At 32.4% G+C, this 22,747-nt stretch overlaps 1 protein-coding gene across 2 annotated transcripts; it reads left to right on the top strand.

The window, feature by feature from the left end:
* The first annotated feature begins 45 nt into the window (after nucleotides 1–45).
* Nucleotides 46–22,542, top strand: LOC105337531 (uncharacterized). 2 transcript variants are annotated; one of them, XM_066079945.1, is made up of 4 exons: nucleotides 46–190; nucleotides 18,719–18,862; nucleotides 19,653–19,872; nucleotides 22,333–22,542. In XM_066079945.1, exons 1-4 carry the CDS (start codon nucleotides 130–132, stop codon nucleotides 22,433–22,435), a joined length of 528 nt encoding a protein of 175 aa, XP_065936017.1. In that variant the 5' UTR covers nucleotides 46–129; the 3' UTR covers nucleotides 22,436–22,542. The 2 variants fall into 2 exon arrangements, with proteins under 2 accessions (XP_065936017.1, XP_011440568.3); XM_011442266.4 differs by lacking the exon at nucleotides 46–190 and adding an exon at nucleotides 11,882–12,290.
* Nucleotides 22,543–22,747: the final 205 nt, after the last annotated feature.

Below are 22,747 nucleotides of genomic sequence, written 5' to 3'. Positions count from 1 at the left end.
TCGGTAATTAATATCGTAAAGGCCCAAACCATTGTCTGAGACAACCTACATGAAAAACCTGGTTTTGGTATAAAGATATACCGTTCTATCGTAACCGTCTATTGGATTCAGACACCCAATATCGGCGAAATGGATGACAGCAAAAATGTTTCGGACAAGAGAAGTGCAACGTTTCAATTTATTGAGAATGGTGAGTTGGATTTTTAAATATTTTATATGGATTATTTGAAAATTAGTATATAGTCTTTATTTTTGACAGCAGTACTTTCTAAGGTAACTTGAATCTTGAATTGGTGTAATGTTTGTCTTAGTAGTTAATAGTGAAGGACTGACGTTTCCTCCTTTATAGTTTTAAATGTAAACGTTGCTACAAAAATTGCAAACTTTGCCACAAAATAACTGGATTGGGTGACTAACATTTAAATAGGAATAAGACCAAAAGGTTAAGGCTAGACTTTGAATTTTAGTTCAGAAGAATTAAAATCTGAGTGAAGTGTGCGCAAGTACTTTTATGGATAAATTGATCAGTATTTAAACATTTTGAATATAACCGATAATTTTAAGAATTAGAAAATAACTATTTTTTATTGCAATATGCATATACAATACAAATTTTAGTAATATGTTTGAATGAAGTTATTCTTCTATCAAACCGTATGATTCACTCCTTTTAAGTCACAATAATATACATATAATTATTTGTACAATTAAGACCGTTAAAACAATAATTTCAATAAAATTCATAGAAAGGGTCTAAAGCACAGGCAACCATGGTCTTAAGTTTCAAAAGAAGTTCCCAAGTCTTCCCACAAGTTCTTTATGTTTAGATTCCTTTATCATACATATTAATATTTTTAAAGTGAAAAATCAAATAGAATAGAGTGTTCGATTGAGACGTCTACACTTTAACCCAAGACGCCCCCTTGTGACCCGACACGCATATCATTATAGCTATTATATATACGTGTAACTATGAATAAGTCTGTAAAAAATATGGGGAAACTGATTGTTTTGAAATCTATCAAATATGTCTCTTTGTTATGAAAACGCAATGACTTTTTTTTCTTGATTACTACAATTGACAAATTTGATGGTTGTTTTTTTTTAATTGTCCATCAACTTATGATTGTGACATAGCCTATATAAATTTCGCTGAATATATGCCCCAAGATACACAAGTCGTAATACCATGCCTTGCCAGCGGATATTTTAATATGAATCGCCTCACTTTTCTGGCATTAAGATTTTTATGACAATTTCAATTTTCTAAAATAACTAATTGATTTGATGGAATTTATTTGCAAATTTTAGTCAATAATTTTAAGAACAAGTAAATTTAATGATTGTAAATTTGAACAGAATGTTATAGCACATAAAATTTCTCAATGAAATTTTCCTAAAAATTTAATATACCAACTTTAGCATGTGCTTTATAACATATAAAAATTCCATGGCATTCAAATAGATACATGTACTACAATAGGAATCATCCTTACCTTTTTTTTCTAGAAATATGACTTTTTGTGACATCAAAATAGCAATAAATCCTTTTGATTTATTTATTAACATTAACAGAATAATAATAAGAATATGTATATTATTATATTAACCACCTATGATTGTGTACATCTACATTTCTAAAGTTAAAAACATTAAAATTCCCCCAACTAATTTACTTTTAATTAGAAAATTTTACATGATACAACTGAACAGAATATGTCAGCCTGCTAAAAAAATAACTGAAAATTGGGGTTTATGTGGCACAAATTAAAACGGAAAGGTCTTCTTCTTTATCTTATCTATCGATTATATAAACGATTTAACAAACTTGACTCCCACATTGTTTATTACATTTTACTATATATATTCTACAATAGATGTCATGTAATCAACAAAAGCCGCGTGATCACGTCCTGTCCTCCCTTAAGTGAAAAATCATGTGTTTTACACTACAATGAGAAAAACCCCATGTTTTCTGAGTATTCACATCAATTGGGAATTCTCTCATCTTCTTGCATTTATGTATATACAATATACTGTTTATAACAGTTTATGTACTTATACACTTAAAATCGATAAGCCAATTGTGAAACCTGACCAAATATAGAGAATAGTCAAGGGTCAAATTTGCGCTGGCTCTTCCATTACTGTTACATACTTATCAATTCAATAATACGATATATCACAGGCTTACCTTCCCTCCATTATATGATTATTTGATGAAGGAAACTGATTCAGTTGCGTTTCGTATACGATTTGTTATCGGAGGGGGGGGGGGGGGGGGGGGGGGGGGCAAAACTCATTGACGCGTTTTATCTTTTCCAGAACGTTACGGTTATTGTTTGGCTGGTAAAATCCACTGGAAATAGTTTTGATTTTGTATTCTACCATAGGTCTATGCATTTTTGCGACATTCGTGTCCTTCTTTTCATTATTGATGGGCGTGGCTTCTTGAATGAACAAAAGACACTTACCAGCAATACTACTGGAAAGTTTTGACTGATTTGTTGGTTGTTTACAAAGAAATAATTTTGGTATATTATTATATAAAAAAAAACGAGGCTTACTCATTCATAACAGTTGACGCCTGTAAGATTAAGTAATTTCTTTATTGTAATAAACCAACATAAGGATTTTTCAGCATTCACTTTATTGTATTTCATCACATAACCTACGTATCTGATGACTAAACATTTACTTGTCCACTACTTGCATGACTAGTATTTGTAGAAATTCTCAAAATCCCAAAACAAGCAACTGAATAATAAATTGTTATTCTAAACGCGTATAGTATTCTAGTGTGAAGTGAGTTTGTTATACCGGTATATATTACATGTACATCTAAAAAGATTTCGTTGACAATGCGCTATTCCTGCCAGCCAATTCTTTTTGGTCTTTTCGTTATACTCGTATAAATTAAAATGAAGTAGTCTGTGAGACAACACGATTATTTTTATAAATTTGTGAATCTTTTATTTAGATTGGATTTCAGTTAAAAATTGTTTCTGGCGTCTTTTACTGGAGATGAGCTCAAATTCATGTGGGGTTTGTCAGCATATTTCTGCTTTGTTCAATTAAACGTCCAGGGTTCGTGATAATGATAAAATTCTCCTATAGCTCACACTTTTCTCGAAGTACATAATATATATACATGTAAAAACGGAAATATAATTCAGTTCGCGTTGTTGATACATAGAACCATTTTAACAAGAGCTTGGACTTTCGGTAGATGTGTCAAACAGCAATGTAACGTAGGCCTGTCTATTTCATTGCTGGTCACTCAGCCATGGCTCTTTGAAATCAACAAGATTTGTCCGGCTTTTGAGCAAAGACTACGCAATTGGTGCATATTTCGAAACTGCGTCATTTTTAACTTGTTTTGACGCAAGTAATAGATAAAAACGTCCAACCGAAAGTCCAAGGTCTTGTTAAAATGGTTCTAAATGTACCATATAAACAACGTTAATACTACTAAAACAATGTACTTTATTGTTAATTTTTTTCGGAAACGCGTTATAAACGATACTGAAGGAAATTGTTTAACCAAGTATACACACGTGATCGTTGCAATGCACGTACATGTACAGGGAATTTAAATTGAATATAAACCTGAAGTATTATTTAATGTTTTCGGAAATTTTTCATATAAGTACTGAAACTTAAGCTTTTACCTCAGTTCAATTCTTTATTCACTCCAGACCAGTTCACTGGTATTTGAGGTTCATAATTAGGATATAAAAATGTACACAACAAACAGTTAAGGATCACATGTACAGTAGAAGTAATAAAGATAACAAAAAGTTGAGTTTACAATACAGTAGGCTGTTATAGTTTATTTTTGGAAGAACAGACTTTGAACATTGTCCTGATAAATCTTTAAATTTTTTTTTAACGATATAAGTATTCATAAGCTCGTTAAATTTTATAATATTTGGGTTTTCATAGTATCTCTTGGACAAAAACATTTTTCTATCGTTTACATAATGTGTACTTTCTAAAAGAAGAAGCATATATAAATTTAAAAAAAAAACCACGAACAGGCATCTTTTAAAAATGATTTCATCAAGTGGTGCTATTTTAGACTCTTCGCGACATTCAAGTTCATTTATTTTCACTCATAACATATATTGTTATACTTTCATGTTAAATACTGAAATCTGATTGGTTAAGACGCAGTTAATAATATTTACTATTACCCTCAGCGTTAGCAACGCACTTGGCAACGGGTAACATTAAAAAATGTTACATGCGCGAAAATTATGCGCGTACGGTTCGCTGTAAAATTCACGTTATTCCTATATAAAAGCAGTAAAATTTTCTTAAAAATTTTAAAAAAGACATTCAGTATAACAAAATAAATAGTGCCTGTTTGGGAGGATAACAGTTGAAATTGACACCCCTCGAAAACCATTGTCAACCTCCGCTTCGCGTCGGTTGACAATGGTTTTCTCGGGGTGTCAATTTCAACTGTTACCCTCCTAAACAGGCACTATTTATATAATGTTACATGAGGCGCAGAAGAATTATATACAAAAGTATAAGAAAAGCAGGATTTACAAATGAGAAAGAGAATAAAGTAAACAATGAATTTTTTTTAGTTGTTACGTAGGATGACCAACCAAATTTGGAATGGACACTCATTTTCACGAATGGCCATTTCACTTTCAGTGTTTAGGTACGATTGGATTTTGTACTATAGTAATGTATGTAAAAGTAATTTGCGTGAAATAAAAGTGAAATCTAATTCAAAGAAAAGAAAGCCTTTTTTTTTTAAATAAATCTTATCTTATGAACTATTTTATGCTTTATGACCTTTATCCGATTTTTTGTGAGATTAGAGGGCGATTTAGAAGGACTTGACATTCGATGAAAGTATATATATATTAAAACAAGTACCTTTATACACATTTCTATCTACTTAACCTCTGTTACTTTATTTCTAACAATAAAAAAGGGAAGTTGGTTTATACTATAAATGCTTGTAACGAGGAATCAAAAACCTGAACGAGCACTACTTCTCTACGATATCAAGCAGTTTCAACCGTTAAATATTTTTAATGTGTTGTTTATACTCGTCTTAACATCAAGAAAAAATCTGATCAGTTGAACAGTTTATTTTATCTCTTTGGTTGTTTACAATGTGGAGAACATAACAAAATACACAATTTACACTGTATATCAATACCTAAATAAAGGAAAAGGTAAACATTCAAAATCCTACATAATATATTAAAAAATACATTACTAGGAGGTTTGGTCCTCTAGTTAACAGTATTGATAAATGTAATTACTAGTAACTTGATTAATAAGCTCAAATTGTTTGAAGAAATAAGGTCATTATTTTTTTTATATTTGGTCTAAAAATAAAATTAGGGTATATTCTCTTCATTTATTTAATATGTTGCAACATAAAATACAAAATCGACCACACGGGTGAGCAGTGATTATGTATGGTATTGCAACCGGTCTCCGTAAATTAATACTAGACTTTGACCCGTGCATTGCATATCGGACATTTACGCAATAGGTACATCGACACACCTTATTACTGACATTTACAAAACATATGCATATACCCGTAATGTAGCAGAAAATTGCAGAATCGCTCCGGAAAGATTTTGGAGAAAGTTAATGAAGTTGCCTTGAAAATAACAGTCAAATTCACCACAACAAACCTTTTTGAGACTGCAAATACCTTTCAACTAAAAATTTTAATCCATAGAATGGAAGAATTCAATACTTTTTCACCAACGTACACGTAATTTCTTTGTAAAACTGGGTACGTAGGACATTATTCATTTTTAAGATAAAACATATTCTATCTTTACTCTCATTACAATATAAAGTAACTTTTTGCATGTAATCAAATATTTTTTGTCATCACGAAGACAAAAGTAAGTACTTAGTTGAAATGTATATTTGTTATTTTATACTTTCTCTCATAAGAAATCATTAATATATATGAACAGAATATATAGCAAAAGTACAATGAAAATTTATATATGAACAGAATATATAGCAAAAGTACAATGAAACTTTACCCGTATTTGTATTATCATTGATTTTCTGAGTTTATTCATGCAGATGTGATATTGTGGACACATAAACTAAAGATCCCGTTAGCGTGAATGTATTGCTCAAGCGCAGATTGTAAAATCCAAAAAATCCAGGTGATTTCCGGGATTTTTTGAGGAATTTTCGTTGATTATTAATTAGGGAAGCTTAACTGAGAAAAAATAAAAACAAATTGGTAATCTTCAAGTACCAATGATGTTTAAAATATGTAAAACAGAAGACATTATTCTTCCGATTTCTCGGTATTAAAGACCAAAAATTCGAGTCTATTATTTTAATATAGTAGTATAGATATTCATCATATAAGCGCAAGAAAAATGTATCGAGTATATTGAAAGCAGCAATGGAAAATATTTAAGCATTGAATCATTTTTTTTTGAAAGATGCGGTCTCATAACTGCAACGGTGTGTGCATACAAATTGAATAACGCGCGGTAGCAGTAAATAAAAATAATGTATTAAATTCATACGCACCAGATTTGGTGATTGTGTCTTCTGTGTTATGCGTAAATATCACTCAAATCTATCAATGCAATTTAATAGGAGGAAAGAAATTGAATGTAAATATTGATTTTTGTATTCTTATTCACACAACGCAAAACACACAAAAAAGTCCATTGTTTGTACTTACACAGTGATGAGTTACACCGGACAGCTGCTATTCGTGATTTACACAATCAATATAGAAATTCAATGAACAACAGTTTTTAGATATGTTCAGGCGGGGTATACTGAGTAATATTTAGATTCAATTTATTTATTTTTTTTTATGTGAAGAATCAGATACCAAAATGCTTCAGGCATACCTATGAAGAATATTAAATAAACCAAATTCGTTTTCATGTAATGTTAAAGGGACTTGGACACAATTTGAGCTCAAAATTTAAAATTTCATTTTTCCAATGTTTATGTTTAGAATGGTTAATATGGGTACTTTTAATGCTTTGTCAAAATTTGAAAGTCAAACATTGAGTTATAAGCAAGATTCATAGCTTGAAAATCTTTGTTTTGTAAACAAAGCCCGAGCCTTGTTATGGTTAACATGTGTGTTTTATTGGTATAAGTCTCAATAAAACGTTGCTTTTTCTGTTTATCATATTATCTATGAACACATTGAATCAGTTTACCTTGTTTGCCACGAGTCATTTGCTAAAAAAAATGATAATTCCATATTTTAAATTATTTGTAAACAAATATAAGACTCGAGCATTGTTTATATAACAATGATTTCTCTCCTCTGTATCTCTCTTATAACTTGACTTTTAACATTTAAATTTCGGTCAATCAATCAAGAAATTTTTGATATAAAATCGTGTCCAAGTCCCTTTAAACAATAACTGACCACATTGATATTAATTTGAAGACCTCATGGGACTCATTTCTGATTCTTTTGTATATTTTCATTCGGGCAACGCTTTCTTAATCTGTTATCGCTCCTGTAGTCAGTCTTTCTATGAACGCAGACATCATCATTGTTCGGATTAAGATTATGGTGTTTGTACTCAAACCTCGGGGCTTGAGAACTACCATCCTTATATACAACAGTATTTTAAGAGGATATCAGTAACAATGGTAACTGTATTAAATGGGTTAAGCCAAGACTTAGGGACCCTGGTAATGAGCACGTATACCGGTAACTGGTGTAAGAGGTCAAATCTTTAAGATTGTGGGATAGCGGATTGACAATTTGGATAGAAGTTTTACAAAGAGAAGAAAGATTTTTTTTGTTCAAATTCAGAATTATAATTGTTTTTACCTTTTGATCTCATTTGTAAATTTTAAAACACAACAGACTCATTAGCATGGAGTAAATTGGGGCCAAACTGAGATCCCGACCTGAACGATCATAGCGGTGTTTCCCTTGATTGGCTTTCATTTTACTAAATCATAGTTATTCTTTGTAATTCCGCAACAAATGCCTACATAAACTGCGGTGAGTTGAAATGAAATACTGGTTTCAAAATTCATGTCAGATAGGGATATATAACAGTGCACGAAAGAAAAAGATCTAAAGTAGACAGAATTTAAGTTAAATTACATGGTCTATACATTTCTATTATTTAATTAATTTTTTTTGGGGGGGGGAGGGGTATAAATCCCTACCCTGTTTTTCAATACTAAATTATACAAGGATCTTTGAAGACAACTACTGCAGCACCAATAGTCCCAACCCAGGGAGCTGTGTCCTTGTGGTTTACGCGGTAACTAAGGATATCGACGAAAGTGTGACAACTCTGTCACGTAAATGTCTCTGTTGTTTAAAAAGACTGGATGGTCAACAAACCACCTATGTAATCTACCTTAACAGATTTTATAGGATTTTTTTCCCGCTATATACAATTATCAGTTTACATCTTATTAATTTCAGAACATGCCGTAGTATTTTAATTCTATTTTAAAATGTTTTGATATAAAAACAAAACACATCAGAGACAGCTTATGACGATAGTCTTAATACACTTGTGTGCGCATCTAAGTAATTTAAGTTAATATAGAAATTAACTCACTAGATTTGTAACCCTTCGTCAATCATACATGTATCTATATGTTTAGACTTAGAGTTGTATCTCTCTCTCTCTCTCTCTCTCTCTCTCTCTCTCTCTCTCTCTCTCTCTCTCCGTAGTTTGCTTTTATAACAAAAATAAAGTGGCTGCCGCTTGCAACTCCTATATCCTCCCATCCAATACCGATAGTCTTCCTTATTGGTTCGTAACGTGACATATTATGAATTAAAATATGAGACAATAGCTGATCATCGACAGTTCATACATTTAACCAATGAAGCATCGCTTAAGCGGAAAAAAGTCTCATGATTCTTATCAATCATTTGCCCTGGATTGAGGTCAAACAATGGAAATTTATAGATGCTAATTGAAATACCTGTACTCTTTGATCATGTCAGCAAGTCAACATAGTTTTTTGTTTTCACTGACGAAACTGATCTGATGGGAATAAAAAACATTTTCATGCATTGAAAAATAGGAGCTTGGTCACGATTCATTCCTTCTTATCCCTTAATCATGCATGCTGCATTGATTGATTGATTGAGAGAGAGAGAGAGAGAGAGAGAGAGAGAGAGGAGAGAGAGAGAGAGAGAGAGAGAGAGAGAGAGAGAGAGAGAGAGAAACTCAATTTGTTAAAGAAGAAAAGGAGGAAGAGAAAAAGCTCTATAATTAAAGCCTTAGCAAGGGGTTATGTAAAGTAGAACATCTGGTCATCATTCGTATATCTGAATAAGATTGTACATCTTTGTTTAGAACACTTAGTCTAGCTCTATTAGACCAACCATACATAGTAAACGATGGTTATGTATGATTCGGAGTGGGATAGACAAAGACAAATTGAAGAATTTGGGATTTGAACCAGAAACTTTATAGTCGTTTGAAAAGGGACATGGTCATGACTTGTGCTAAGCATTTTCAAATTTTATTTCACCATTTTACTAGCCACTTTGCTTTATTATGATATTTCTAATGTGTGACCAAAATATAATTCAAATTCGGCTGTCGGATTGTAAACAAAGCTTTTGTCTGTTTTTGTTTACATTGGTTGTGTATTGGCAGTAAAACTTCATTTTAATAAAATTTTATCATGTGCAAGTTTTATGAACACAATCACTTTCTTTCAGTTGTCACAAATTATTTTGTTAGCATTTCTATCAAGAAACATGTTAACAAAAACATGGCACGAGCTTTGTTTACATAACAAAAAAACACGTGACCCGTGTATCTTGAATTGAAAAATGCCATTTAAATTTTAGTTGACGATGGAAAAGTAATTCATTTATAAACCACTAAGACTGGAAACTTTAATTTGAAAAAAAGTGACAGCAATAAAAGTGCAAAATTGTACAATTTACAATGATCACAGACATATCATTCGTTAAATTCAGTCAATATGCTAGTGAGAAATGGACCTATATATATCAAGACTGTCTTTTAGTTAGCACTATATTCAATATCTGCCTTATTAAGGTTTTTCAGTACTTAGACGTATAACCGCCCCATGTATTTATTGAACGTAACGGCTGATCCACGCAAATGTTAATAAAAATGGGGGTGTTTAATGAAAAATAAACGTAGGGGAGTCTCCCCATAGGAAATATATCATGGAGACAAATATTAGAGGAACTGACAGGTGATTTTGGTAAAGTGTTTGTACACTTGATTGCGCGGTGGGGTGTACGTAGTTCCAGGCGATGCAAGGACAGATGAAAGATCGGGCATTACACTATAATATATTGTACTAGCCATATGCCTGAGAAATGAAAGCTTTAAGATTTGATTTCATGTTTGAGTGTTCCGACAGTTACATTAAAGTATACTATCATAGTCTAGTCATGTGTACGTGCAAACAACCCTTTACAGTCAAGATCTAGTAAACGAGTTTAGACTGTCCAGTCGGTACTAGATCAAATGTAACTTTGATTTTGAATCGACACTTATGACTGTTAGAGAATTGTGTAGAATATGAAATGGTTTTCTGAATTCCATTTGAATTATGCAAAATATAACTATGCAAAGTTCTACATGGGAATATATAAGGGGAATCGTTAAAAAAATTCTAAAATAGTACAATGGTTGTGATATTCCTATAGAAGAACCCGGATATGTCGTAGATTTCATCTTTCTTAAAACATGACCCCCTCCCTCCGATTCTTGGGTTATATATATACACTTGGTCATTTTGAATATTTCCTTTAAAGTTTGTGAATTCAATTTTTTTTCTCATACTAATTAGTGACTTCAAAGTTTCACATGATAAAAAATGGGATAGAAAAATACTCAAACATGTACTCGGACTTCTTCGCTAACCAAAGGTTTTCGGTCCACTCCGATCCCCATTAACCCTGTTTATGGGGAGCATAGTGGACCGAAAACCCTTAGCAAGCGAAGCTGGTTTTAGACCGAAAACGAATATGTAAAACGTTAGGAACTGTTTATATATGCTTAAAATGAATAATAAGATAGACAAACCGGCATTAGAAAGATGTTTTACTGGTATATTGAACTTATGTAAACAACAACAGGGCACGAACCTTGTTTACACGACAAAGAATTACGAGCCATGTATCTTGCTTATAACTATACGACTGACTCAAATTTCATTTGATCATTAATACTTGAAATGCCTTCCTAAAGCACTGTAAATAATAAAAGCAGAAATATATAATTTTATTAAGGTGGTATGAAATATATGTCGATATTAATGTGTATTAAGTACATTATAATCAATACTTTCACCGATTTAGTATTTTCAAACTTTACAATATTTCACCAAAAAATATGTATTTAAATTTTTTTGAAAGATAAAAATTTTAAAATCCCCAGCCGATTCATGATGTACAGAGTCGAAGTGAATCCTCTGACCCACTGCTCTATGCTGCTGTGTGACAATTACGGGAAAGAAACTATTTATAAATTAAACATGATTTTATTGTTTATTTCAATAAATAGTTGGTCACAATATGGAGGTGTCCATACCACCTTAAATTGTGACCATGCCCATAATAAAATATCATTAGAAACATGCTCGGAAGTGTTCCAGATGACAGATAATAAAACATGTCCAACAGAGGAGTCGCGCTGCGGCTGTAAGAATTATATTCTTTAATAGAAGCAATAGATCTTGAGATAAAGCCCCGCTGAAAGAAGGAAATGATGGGTTTTGCACCCACGGAAGTTTAAAAAATTAATCCGATTAGACAAATGAAACAAACAGCGTTAATTGATACAGGAGATTACCGACAAATGAAAAAAAAATTGTAAACAAAACACCTAATCCAGATACTCTGCTTCACCAACAGTGAACGCCAGCAGAGGCGATCGCAATAATGTAATAGCTTCGCAGTACTATCTCTAATGTTCCTTTTACGCTTGTGATTTTTCAAAAAAGAAGAATTCTGACAATTTTCTCGGATTAATTAGGCCAGTAATAAGATCATACAATTTGATGCGTTGCTAATGACGGTTCAAAGAAATGATTGGCTGACGCGTTGGTGGGTGGAAGAGGCAAGGACACAGTATATGTGAATCCCGTTGACTAGAATAATGAAGTGCCAGATCATATCATATATTGATAAATACTTATAAAAGCCATTTTGACGATATTTTTGATGGTGGCGCGACCAGTCGATGCGTCTTTGTGCTACAGACTTACGGAATGAACAATTAGGGGATGGGTTCAGAGGCCAAGAAGTCCGTTTTAAGATTAAGGTAAATGTTTAACATTGTAAGTCAGTGTTCTAAACCATTCAAAAGATAAACTTGAAATTGTAATTCCTCAAACAAGAAGTGAACCTATAAAAAGTAATGATTTTTCCAATATTCGCATATTTTGGTTTTATTATTGTTTGTAATACCATATAGGATAGTTGTTTTTTTTTAAATTTTTTAAATTGATTTCTTATTTTGTTAATTATTGACTCAGTGTTCTATGTTGCTTCAAATGTTAAGATAGGAATTTAAATTGAAGTTACATGCTAAAAAAAACTCGAACACAAGATTACTTCAATCTTTGAATTAACCCAGAGAGCTGCTCAAATCACTTGCAGTAAACTTGAACGAAAGGGGGTGTCTGTTTTTAATAGCGTGATTATCCAGTGCTTTTCACCTTACAGGTAAAATCAGGTATATCTTTATCTGTGACTGACAATTGGTGTATATTGTATCATTTTTGTCCATTAACTGTTCATTTGTCCACCGCACGGGCGAAGCAAATGTTCAGTTATTTGAAGTGGGCGAGACATATTGTACATGAATTCAGAAATATACATGTATACGTCAGAAGCATTGTTCAAATGCCAGCCTGTGATGTTCGACCTTGCTGCTTTTGCAATGGACGAATAGATACACGTGTCTGCTTTGTTTTAAACGTTTACCCAAACATCTTGTGCAGAAACCCATTTCTCGTCAAATCAATTATTCATACTGAAAACAAAATGATCAAGCCAATGAAGATTTAAAAAAAAAACACCAGTTGATATCGTATTCTGTTTGACACCCAACGGGATAAAGTACATTATCAATACTTTCTCAGAGTCTAGAATTCCAAGAAAATATTCAGGGCCTGGGGAAAACAAATTCTAGGTTGGTAGATTTCCTTGTGGACATTCTGTCTTCGTAAAGACGAATTTGTACAGGCTTTAGCCCGTTAAACTAATTTCATACCTCTTGTATGTAAAATAGAACAAATTGAATAAGACTAACTATTTAAATTATTCAACTTTAAAATACGATGCAAAAAGGTGATCTAAGACATTTCATCATAAATGTGTTTGAAACTGGAATGAATCAAATACTAAATAATCAGATATTTGTAAGAAATGGTGCTTGAAATGCACCCCAAAAAAAGTATGAAAAGAAACAGTTTTACTGGAATTGTTTTAAGAACATCTGGTCCATGTTCTTGCCAACGTGCTCCTTAATAAGATTATCATAAATGTTAAATTACATTTTGAACAAACAAAATTACCACTGTTATAAAATGAATATGTGCAATCTATGTAAGGAAAAAATAAAGCCTCTTCAAGTACAGCTGTTGATAACTTTCATTTTATTTGTAAAATCTTTTGTTTGTCTTTTTCCTATGGTGCACGGAATTCAGATAACCACCAAATGGAGTAATAATCGCTGTACTATATAGCTGCAGGTCTGCAGCTCACTGGTCTGGAAAAAAAATGGATGGACGACAGTGAACAATATACAATTATTTAATGCTTGAGCAGTCAATAGACCAGAATATTTTTCCCGAGGTGCAGAGAACAGCTCAGTATGATCTATTGCCCGAGGCCAACGGCCGAGGGCAATAGATCATACTGAGCTGTTTCCTGCACCAAGGGAAAAAATTCTGGTCTATTGACTGCTCAAGCATTAAATAATTGTTTTATTACCTAATTCCTTTTTTCAAGTTTTCCGTGTTTACAATTTGCATATTGCAGATGGTTTTCGTGCCATTATGCAATATACTAAGATTTTTTTTTCATCTTTTACATGCACCAAACCTGTTGCATGCATTACAACATCTCAATTTAATATTAGTTTACACAAAGAAGGAGAAGTCTTCAACACATTAGATTTTAAATAGTCTTTTACCTTATATGAGACTTTAAAACTGTTGATTATTTTATACTCCATTTTGATAACATTGAATTTGGAATCACCAAGTACTAAAACAGCGTCTATGTAAAGGAATATACATTCCCTGAGAAAGGATGTAACATTATAACATACACGCGTTCTGATATACATTGCCGGTCCAATAGATCACAGTCTATTGACCGGCGGTCCAATAGATCGCAGTCTATTGACCGGCGGTCTAATAGATCGCAGTCTATATTGACCGGCAGTTCAAAATAGACGCAAATATTTCATTTGTAATGAAACAACAAAATCCCTTTGATTAGGTAATAAAACAAAATAGTGAATAGAGTCCATATATAGCCGCAGTTCTGTAGCTTTACAGACAATCTGCAGCTATGGACTCTACTCAGCATCTTGTTTGGTTAATTGTGTATTTTAATGTACCGCTGTTACTTTTCTTATCCGAAACTAACTGTAGTTTATCCACACATCCGTTGACATATATATACATTAAAATCGAACCTGAATAATGAATTGATTCCAACGGATATTTAGCTTATGGTTTTTTTCTGAATGTAGGTCCATTTCTAAAAAAAATCACACGCGTTTTAACGTTGATTTTATCTACAGAGGCGCACTTTTTAGTTCTATTCCGTAACCCTATTCGAATTCCCAGTTAAGGCTCTCGAATATAATGATCTTCCATTGTTTGTATTTTAATTACTTGTTCATAAAGTGGGGAAAATTCAAAAGAAAAAAAACAGTAAGGGAGAAAGTGCGTTTTCCACCCTTTCCTAAAAGATGGCATCAACGACTAGTATTCTTTAATCAAGAAAGGAAAATCCACATTTTTGAAAATTAATTGTTGATATAAATTTTGGTCAAATCAGCATAGCAGAGGTGTTTTAATGGGGGTATTGGCATATTATGCAAATACATGAGACTATGCGCAGTTTTGAGTGTGCAAGTGCCTAACTCATCATTAGTAACGCTTCTATCGGATCACAACGAAGTGAGAAAGATAACAAAATTAACATTAGTTTCCATTTACAAACCATGCATGTTTTTTTATGGAATATAATTGTGATGCAGCGAAACTTTGAATATCTTGGACTATTTAACGCCACTCAAGGGAATAATGCCAATAATAATTGCTTTTTATGAGACAGTATTGTGTAAATAATGAAAGGCAAAAGAATGTTCGCATTGTTTTTATAATATTTTTTCTTCAGTTTTTAAATAATACTAGTACTTGTAATATAATTTCAGTTTGATTAATGCATAGATTTCATTAGTAATTCGATTCCCTTTACGCATATTTTGACACATAATTATCTAAACACTCAAAATATTGAGTGTAGAATTATCTTCTACCGGTTTACCTGTGTTATCATTAGGACTACACCCATTACAGCAAACACCTGTACGAACTCATCGACTCGACAGATATATTCAAAACCCCCATGTCTGTGTAGAACTTAATTAATCTCCTCACTGTAGCTGTGAGAAACTCCTTTTAAGATGGAATAAACACGTAATGACGTAAACATGTTTAAATAGGAGCAAATGCGTTTATGGAGTAATGAATGCTACTGATACCTACCAGTAAAAGGAATCATTTATGGGATTATAAATGACTGATACCAACAAGTGAAAAGATAAAAAATTTGGATTTTGTAAAAAAAAACAAAAAAAACCCGAAACAAACAAAAAAAACAAAAAAACAAAACAAAACTAACAAAAACAAATAAACGTAGAAAACTAGATGTCTAGGACGTAGGAGGAGACTGTCGAAAATACTGTTTTGAAAGAAACAGCAGTCATGAAACGAGAAACCATTATGTCATAAAAAAAAGCCAGACTGCCATCATCTTCATTTATGTAAAACAATTCCCTAAAAGCTCAATGCACTATTCAGCAAGACAATAACGTTTTGGTGAAAAATTGTTCCCGAGTCATCATGCAATTTGTCAACATGTATTTGTTTGATAATTCCACGTTCTATGACTAAGAAGTATTTTTGTATAATATCGAATTAAATATATCAATATATTGATGGAAATCTATCAGTGTTTTTTGCCAAACCCCCCCCCCCCCCCAAAAAAAAAACAACAACAAAACATAAACCAAACAAATAAAGAAGAAATAAAACATAGGTACATACAGGATGTTAAATAAATTGGGTTTGTGTCAGTTCATTGTCGGTAATGCATATGAGTCGCATTGGCATCAGATAATTTATTACAATGTGAGTACCTTTCAGTATTCGTAATAACAATTTTATATATAAAAACACCTGATTCTCATATTCCCGGATATAAGAAACAACACCAATCTTGTGACATTCAACAGTGACATTCTACTTTTATTAATCTACGTAGATGACTTTATCAAACTTAGCATCATAAAAATGAATTAACATTTTTATTTGATATCTAACCAATCAACCCTGAATTAATTCAAACAGCGTTAAGGGTTTTTCAAACAAATTTGAATGAACTTTTAGCTTTAAGGTAGGGGGAGGTTGCACACGGTATGATAGAAGTGTGGCTGAAAGAAACTATTTCTTTACATACTACTATGATGAAAGAAACTATTTCTTTACATATTACTATGATGATAGAAACTATTTCTTTACGTACTACTAGGATGATAGAAACTATTTCTTTAAATTTTACTAGGACGATAGGAACTATTTCTTTACGTACAACTAGGATGCTAGGAACTATTTCTATACGTACGACTAGGATGATAGAAACTATTTCTTTACGTACTACTAGGATGCTAGGAACTATTTCTTTACGTACAACTAGGATGCTAGGAACTATTTCTTTACGTACAACTAGGATGCTAGGAACTATTTCTATACGTACAACTAGGATGCTAGGAACTATTTCTATACGTACAACTAGGATGCTAGGAACTATTCCTATACGTACAACTAGGATGCTAGGAACTATTTCTTTACGTACAACAAGGATGCTAGGAACTATTTCTATACGTACTACTAGAATGCTAGGAACTATTTCTTTACGTACAACTAGGATGCTAGGAACTATTTCTATACGTACTACTAGGATGCTAGGAACTATTTCTTTACGTACGACTAGGGTGCTCGGAACTACTTCGAATTACGTACAACTAGGATGATAGGAACTACTTCTATACGTATAACTAGCATAGGCGTCGGAACCGGGGGGGGGCTAGGGGGGGGCTTAGCCCCCCCACTTATTTTGCAAATTTATACCTGACCATTAGAAACATAGCATGATAGAGGGTTCAGCCCCCCCACTTTTTCTCGCAGGAAAGATTATTGTTCCTAAATTTACCTTGAAAGATTGAGAAGTTGGATTCAGAAGCATATTGCGCCCCCCCCCCCCCCCCCCCCCCCACGGATTAGGAATTGAAGAATTTTTTTTGGGGGTAAGTAAGTTTTTTTTTTCTTTGGAAGTATAGGTATACTTCCCCCCCCCCCCCCCCCCACGGATTAGGATTTCCATGATTTTGGGAATTATTTTTTTCTCAATATTTCTGAGGATTAGTCTAGCCCCCCCCCCCCCCCCCACTTTCAATTTGCTTCCGACGCCAGTGACTAGGATGCCAAGAGCCATTTCTTCAAGTACTACTAGGATGATAGGAACCATTTTTTCTAGACTTCTAGGGTGATAGGAACTTTGAGTTTTTAGAAATATTGCTTATTTTCAAAAGTTGATCGATCCGGATTAAAAACAATTTGATCCCGATCTAATTTGCAAAAATATTAAAGTAATAAATAAAAAACAAACATCACCAAGATTTCCTTATTTGCAGCCAGGAAATCGTTTGAGTATAATTGTTAATTTCAGTTTAATTTTGATCGGGTGTGGTTTGATTTTGCAGCATTCCACCTTTATAAAAATAATAAAAACTGTGTTATTGACAATTCTAATGTCAAATCATTATCATAATAGTTCTGCATGAATCATAACCTTTGTACAATTTGATTAAAGCGTTAATTTTTGTCAAAGATAATGAATACAAAAATTGCAAAACAATCTTTGTATACAACAAAAATATTATAAACATAAACAATGATGTAACTGATCGTCTAAGTATCTTCATGACTTTTCCTAAGAAGTATGAAAACGCAACTTGAAAGTTTATGAACCGACATTTTGTTTCTGTCACTGAAGTAGTAAATAATAATTTAGCAACAAACAATTTAAAGATACTTGGGATTGTTCTAACATTTGTTTACGCCTTTTTCCGAGATTAAGAACACTGTCCTTCTGGGATTGGTGGTATTTAACTCCAAGAAACTGATTATAATTACATTGAATTGCCATATTTAAAGAGAAAATTGCAAATCAAATATATCTTGTTATGTACATGAACCAGTATTTGCAAATTTGTCCTTTTTAATTTTGATTTAAATATAATGAGGTTTAAATTCAATGTGTAAATGGTCATATGTCTTTGTACGATAACCTACTCGTATACTTTACTTGGCAACATTATCGAACTGGTATAAAACCGGTATTACGTATTTATACATAAATATGTTTTTGTATTATTTTTTGTAGGAATTCTGACGTATAGAAGAATGGTAAAGAAAAAAGATATTGTGAAAGTGTTTGTTATTTATCTCTCACTCTGCCACGTTTGTCCTGCCCATCCGTGCGGCGAAAACCCTCTCCGGCGTCTCATCAGCATATCGTTTAAAACAGGTAAGTACACACCTATTTTATCAAACTGGTAGGGTTGCCAGCAATTGTTCTCTAGGATTTTGAAAAATTCCACTGGTCTATCGTGTCGGCATATCGTTTAGGAGTCCATTCTATCCGTGAAAAAGAGATAGATGCAAGTGATTGGTTTTTGTTTTCAAATACAATCGCTATTGGTACAAGACAGTGACATATTATAGTTTGATAGGAAATGTCAATATTTTATTGCTTTTTCTTACTTTGGTCTAAAGACAGTTTTATATCCTTCCATGAAACATTTAAGTTAACCTTTCGGCGTAAAATTACAGTAGTGCGTCGTCTAACCGATATAAGCTACAATAATCTGTATTCTAAAAATAATGTACAGTTTTAGAATGTCATAGGTTGTTAGTTAAATTGTCACAGATTTTATGAATGAGTCGAGAATGATTAAGAAAAGAGTAAATATCACCAGATACAATAATATTCTGTTCTGTTGATGATTTTTATGTACATTTTTTCATTAGTCGAATTTTAAATCGAATTATTTGGAAAATGAAAAATCAGACAAGGAAACAAATACAAAAATATAAAGATAATGGTACTTTGGCAAATGAAAAAAAAAAAAAGAAAAAATTTTCACATCTCATGACACAAGTGTTCAGTGAGATTTTGATGGATGTCAGCCATCAAAATAAAAGCAACAAGACGCGACCAATAAAAAACAAATGTAAACATAAGAACATAGTTTAGTCGTATATTCATTTATTACTGAATCGGAAAATATGACATGACCTTGACTTTTTCTTTCAAGGTCATCCATTGCGTTCTGTTCTTCTTCTTCTGAGGGAAATGGACGGCAATGTATACAAACAACTCCAAGTCGATTTCCAGCGATATGCAGGGTGCATTGGAATCGTGGATACCGGTTATTTCAAACGCTCTCCTGCATCAGATTCTTTCTCCAAGCGAACACCTCAAAGCAGCACGGGACACAACGATGGATTAGAGTTATTTAAAACATGGACCAACAGGTAGGTTATAGCAGCTCAGGCACCGGTTTGTCTTCAAAAGGTTATTTTTCGGGCTAATTCTATTTGGTTTTTCATCCCAATTAGAACAGAAAAGATGGGGGAAATTGCAGCATTTTTATTGGTTTTCCAGAAGGAGGATGGGGAATAGGAACGGCATTTTGTAATTTTGCTTAGAAAGAAATTAAAATAATTTTTGTTAAACCTACCATTGCAAATTTAATTTTTTGCTCTTCTTCCTATGTAATCCCGCCGAGCCTCTGTTGCCTCGCATTTCAATATTCATTGAATTGGTATTAACTTATCTCTCTCGAGATTTCCCTTGTTGATAGAAGTTAATTAATAAATGTTTAAAACACTTTACTAACTGGCGAGTTGAAGCAATGGATCCATAATTCACTGTTCAGCATGATCACTACTATTTGTCTTGAAATACATGCATGTATATATGCAAATTGGACAAATAAAGGAAACTTTTACATAACAATGTCACCATCAAATCCAACGAATCATATACCAATCAAAGGAGGTAATTTACAGCCACGATCGAAGCTCTATATTATTTCTGATCGTATTTTCTTACAGACAGTAAAAAATAGTAAAAATTAGTCATCAGACAAGAAAATACCATTTTTTTTAAAGAAGTGGCCGATTTACTACATTGCCCAACAGTCTTGTATCATTTTCTACAGTGATCTTCAAAATTTAGCACAGGACCTGGTACCTCTTTAGTAAAAGATGACCATAACCGATATCATTTGTACAGGATATCCACACATGGACATGTATTGTGAATTTTGGCCTCAGTAAATGCTTGCACTTTTTTGTAGTTGGAGCAATTTTAATTTCGAATTGAAATATCGATTTTTCATTTATTTCTTGTTGAAAAATTGATCACTTGGCGGCTGTTAATCTTAATCCTACTCATTTGATTTAAAATTAGATTTTCTTGAAAATTGTATTTGAAACAAATAAACAAAAACCACTGGGTACCGTAGTTTTCTATTATTCATGACTATTTGGCTGAATGAATGAAAAAATAAGTAAAAAGACGTTACCTTTGGAAAATAATGTATTGTTATTGATTATCATACGATTGATGGCTAAAAACATCTGTTGTGTTTTCCAATCTCAATGAGTTATCAAATTAAACATGCAAAAATATACATTAATGATAAAAATAATCTTTTGCTACCAGAAATTAGTAAACAAATATGACGCAACATGCATTGAAATTGCATGAAAGAATAAAAATGATTTGAAATATTTTCATTTTTATTCATTGTTAAAAGTGTAAGGTTTGGACTTAAGCGGTTATATTTTTAACTAATAAATAAAAAATTTGTTATCAATTGAAATTCAACTATGAGAATTCAGACATTAAAGGATTAAATTAAGAAATTAAACTTTTAGTGTAACAAGTATGTAATATAGAAAAATGCATCCGTAATCAATATTCAATCAAACTATTCTCAAAACAATTGTAAACAAAAGCCTGCCGAATGCTCAGATAAGAAAGAAGTTAAAAAAAATAAAGAAAAAGAAAAGAAAACGCCATGCCTTTAAAACTTTAGATAACGAACGAAACAATATATGTCTTCTATTTGACCATGATATATAATTAATGTATTTTATGATTTTTACAAACCATGTGTTTTGGTCAATGTCTTTGAGGAACCAATTTGCAAATAGTAGCATCGCTTGCTTCATACATTACCCTGAAGCACTAGTATACATATATACTTTTGCATACCTTTACATATTCTTGCCAAAATGCATATTAAAAAAGCACATATTAAACCTACAAAGCTAAAAGGTTCTATTTCAACCTTTTAAACAGACTCCTTACAGAAAAATAAGTTCATCAAACCTAGAAATTATATAGGATTTGAGTTAAAAGAATCTAATATACAACTATAGTAATTTCCCTGATGATTTAGCACCGTTGTAACAAGAGCTTGGACTTTCGGTGGGATGTTACTATCTAGTTTGCTCATCAAACCCAATCAAATATTGACCTCGAGCTCCTTTCCTTTGCGAAGAGAACTCATTAATATTCATAGACTGCCAAAACCGGGAAGGTTTTAGCTAAGATTGTGAATGTGCGACTGTTTTAATGAAATATACATAATTCCTGGATGAAGTCGGACGAGTGTCATTATTTTCAATGTATTCATATCTATTATAGTTAATGACTGGACAGTTAACCATGGTTGACCATGGGTAGACCACTCCCTCGTGAATCGGAGTTTATCAGTTATCACATCATGCACTGTCCAAGGTCCAAGCTCTTGTTAAACGGTTCCATATGTACAAGAGCGTTTACATTGTACTGACACTGAAATTGCACGGTCTTATATATACATGTACATTTTTAATTATTTGTTCTACATAAAATAGACCACAGCCTTATATGAAACTAGCTCCATTTTTTTTTTTATTATTCATTAATATTTTTTGCAGAAATAGAACATCGGATCGTTTATCACTGCTACTTGAGGCCCAGAACTCACTGAGCAATGAACTTTTCCCGTTTTCTCGTCGACTTCAGCGGAGGATTCGATGACCAGTAATCGAGTTAGCACTGTGTTGAATAGCTGCAATAACTATCCGATATTCCAGTGATTTCTCGTTTTTCTCTAACGTTTCATTTCTAATAAAGGTGCTTTTCAATATGTTGTTCTTGTATTTCATTTGAATATTTGTGAATGAACACGATCCTTAGTTTTAGGGAATTTCAGTGGTAAAATAGTGTATCAATTTTGCCGCCTATCGATGTCGAATGTATACTAATATTCATATTTTGATCAACTAATTTAAATTTTAAAAAAATTGCAATTCTTAATATTTTATTGACAATAATAACTAATTAAAATTA

This window comes from Magallana gigas, chromosome 3 (genome assembly GCF_963853765.1).
Source record: "Magallana gigas chromosome 3, xbMagGiga1.1, whole genome shotgun sequence".
In the NCBI taxonomy this organism is placed as follows: Eukaryota; Metazoa; Mollusca; class Bivalvia; order Ostreida; family Ostreidae; genus Magallana; species Magallana gigas.
This window is presented reverse-complemented; position numbering and strand designations above follow the sequence as displayed.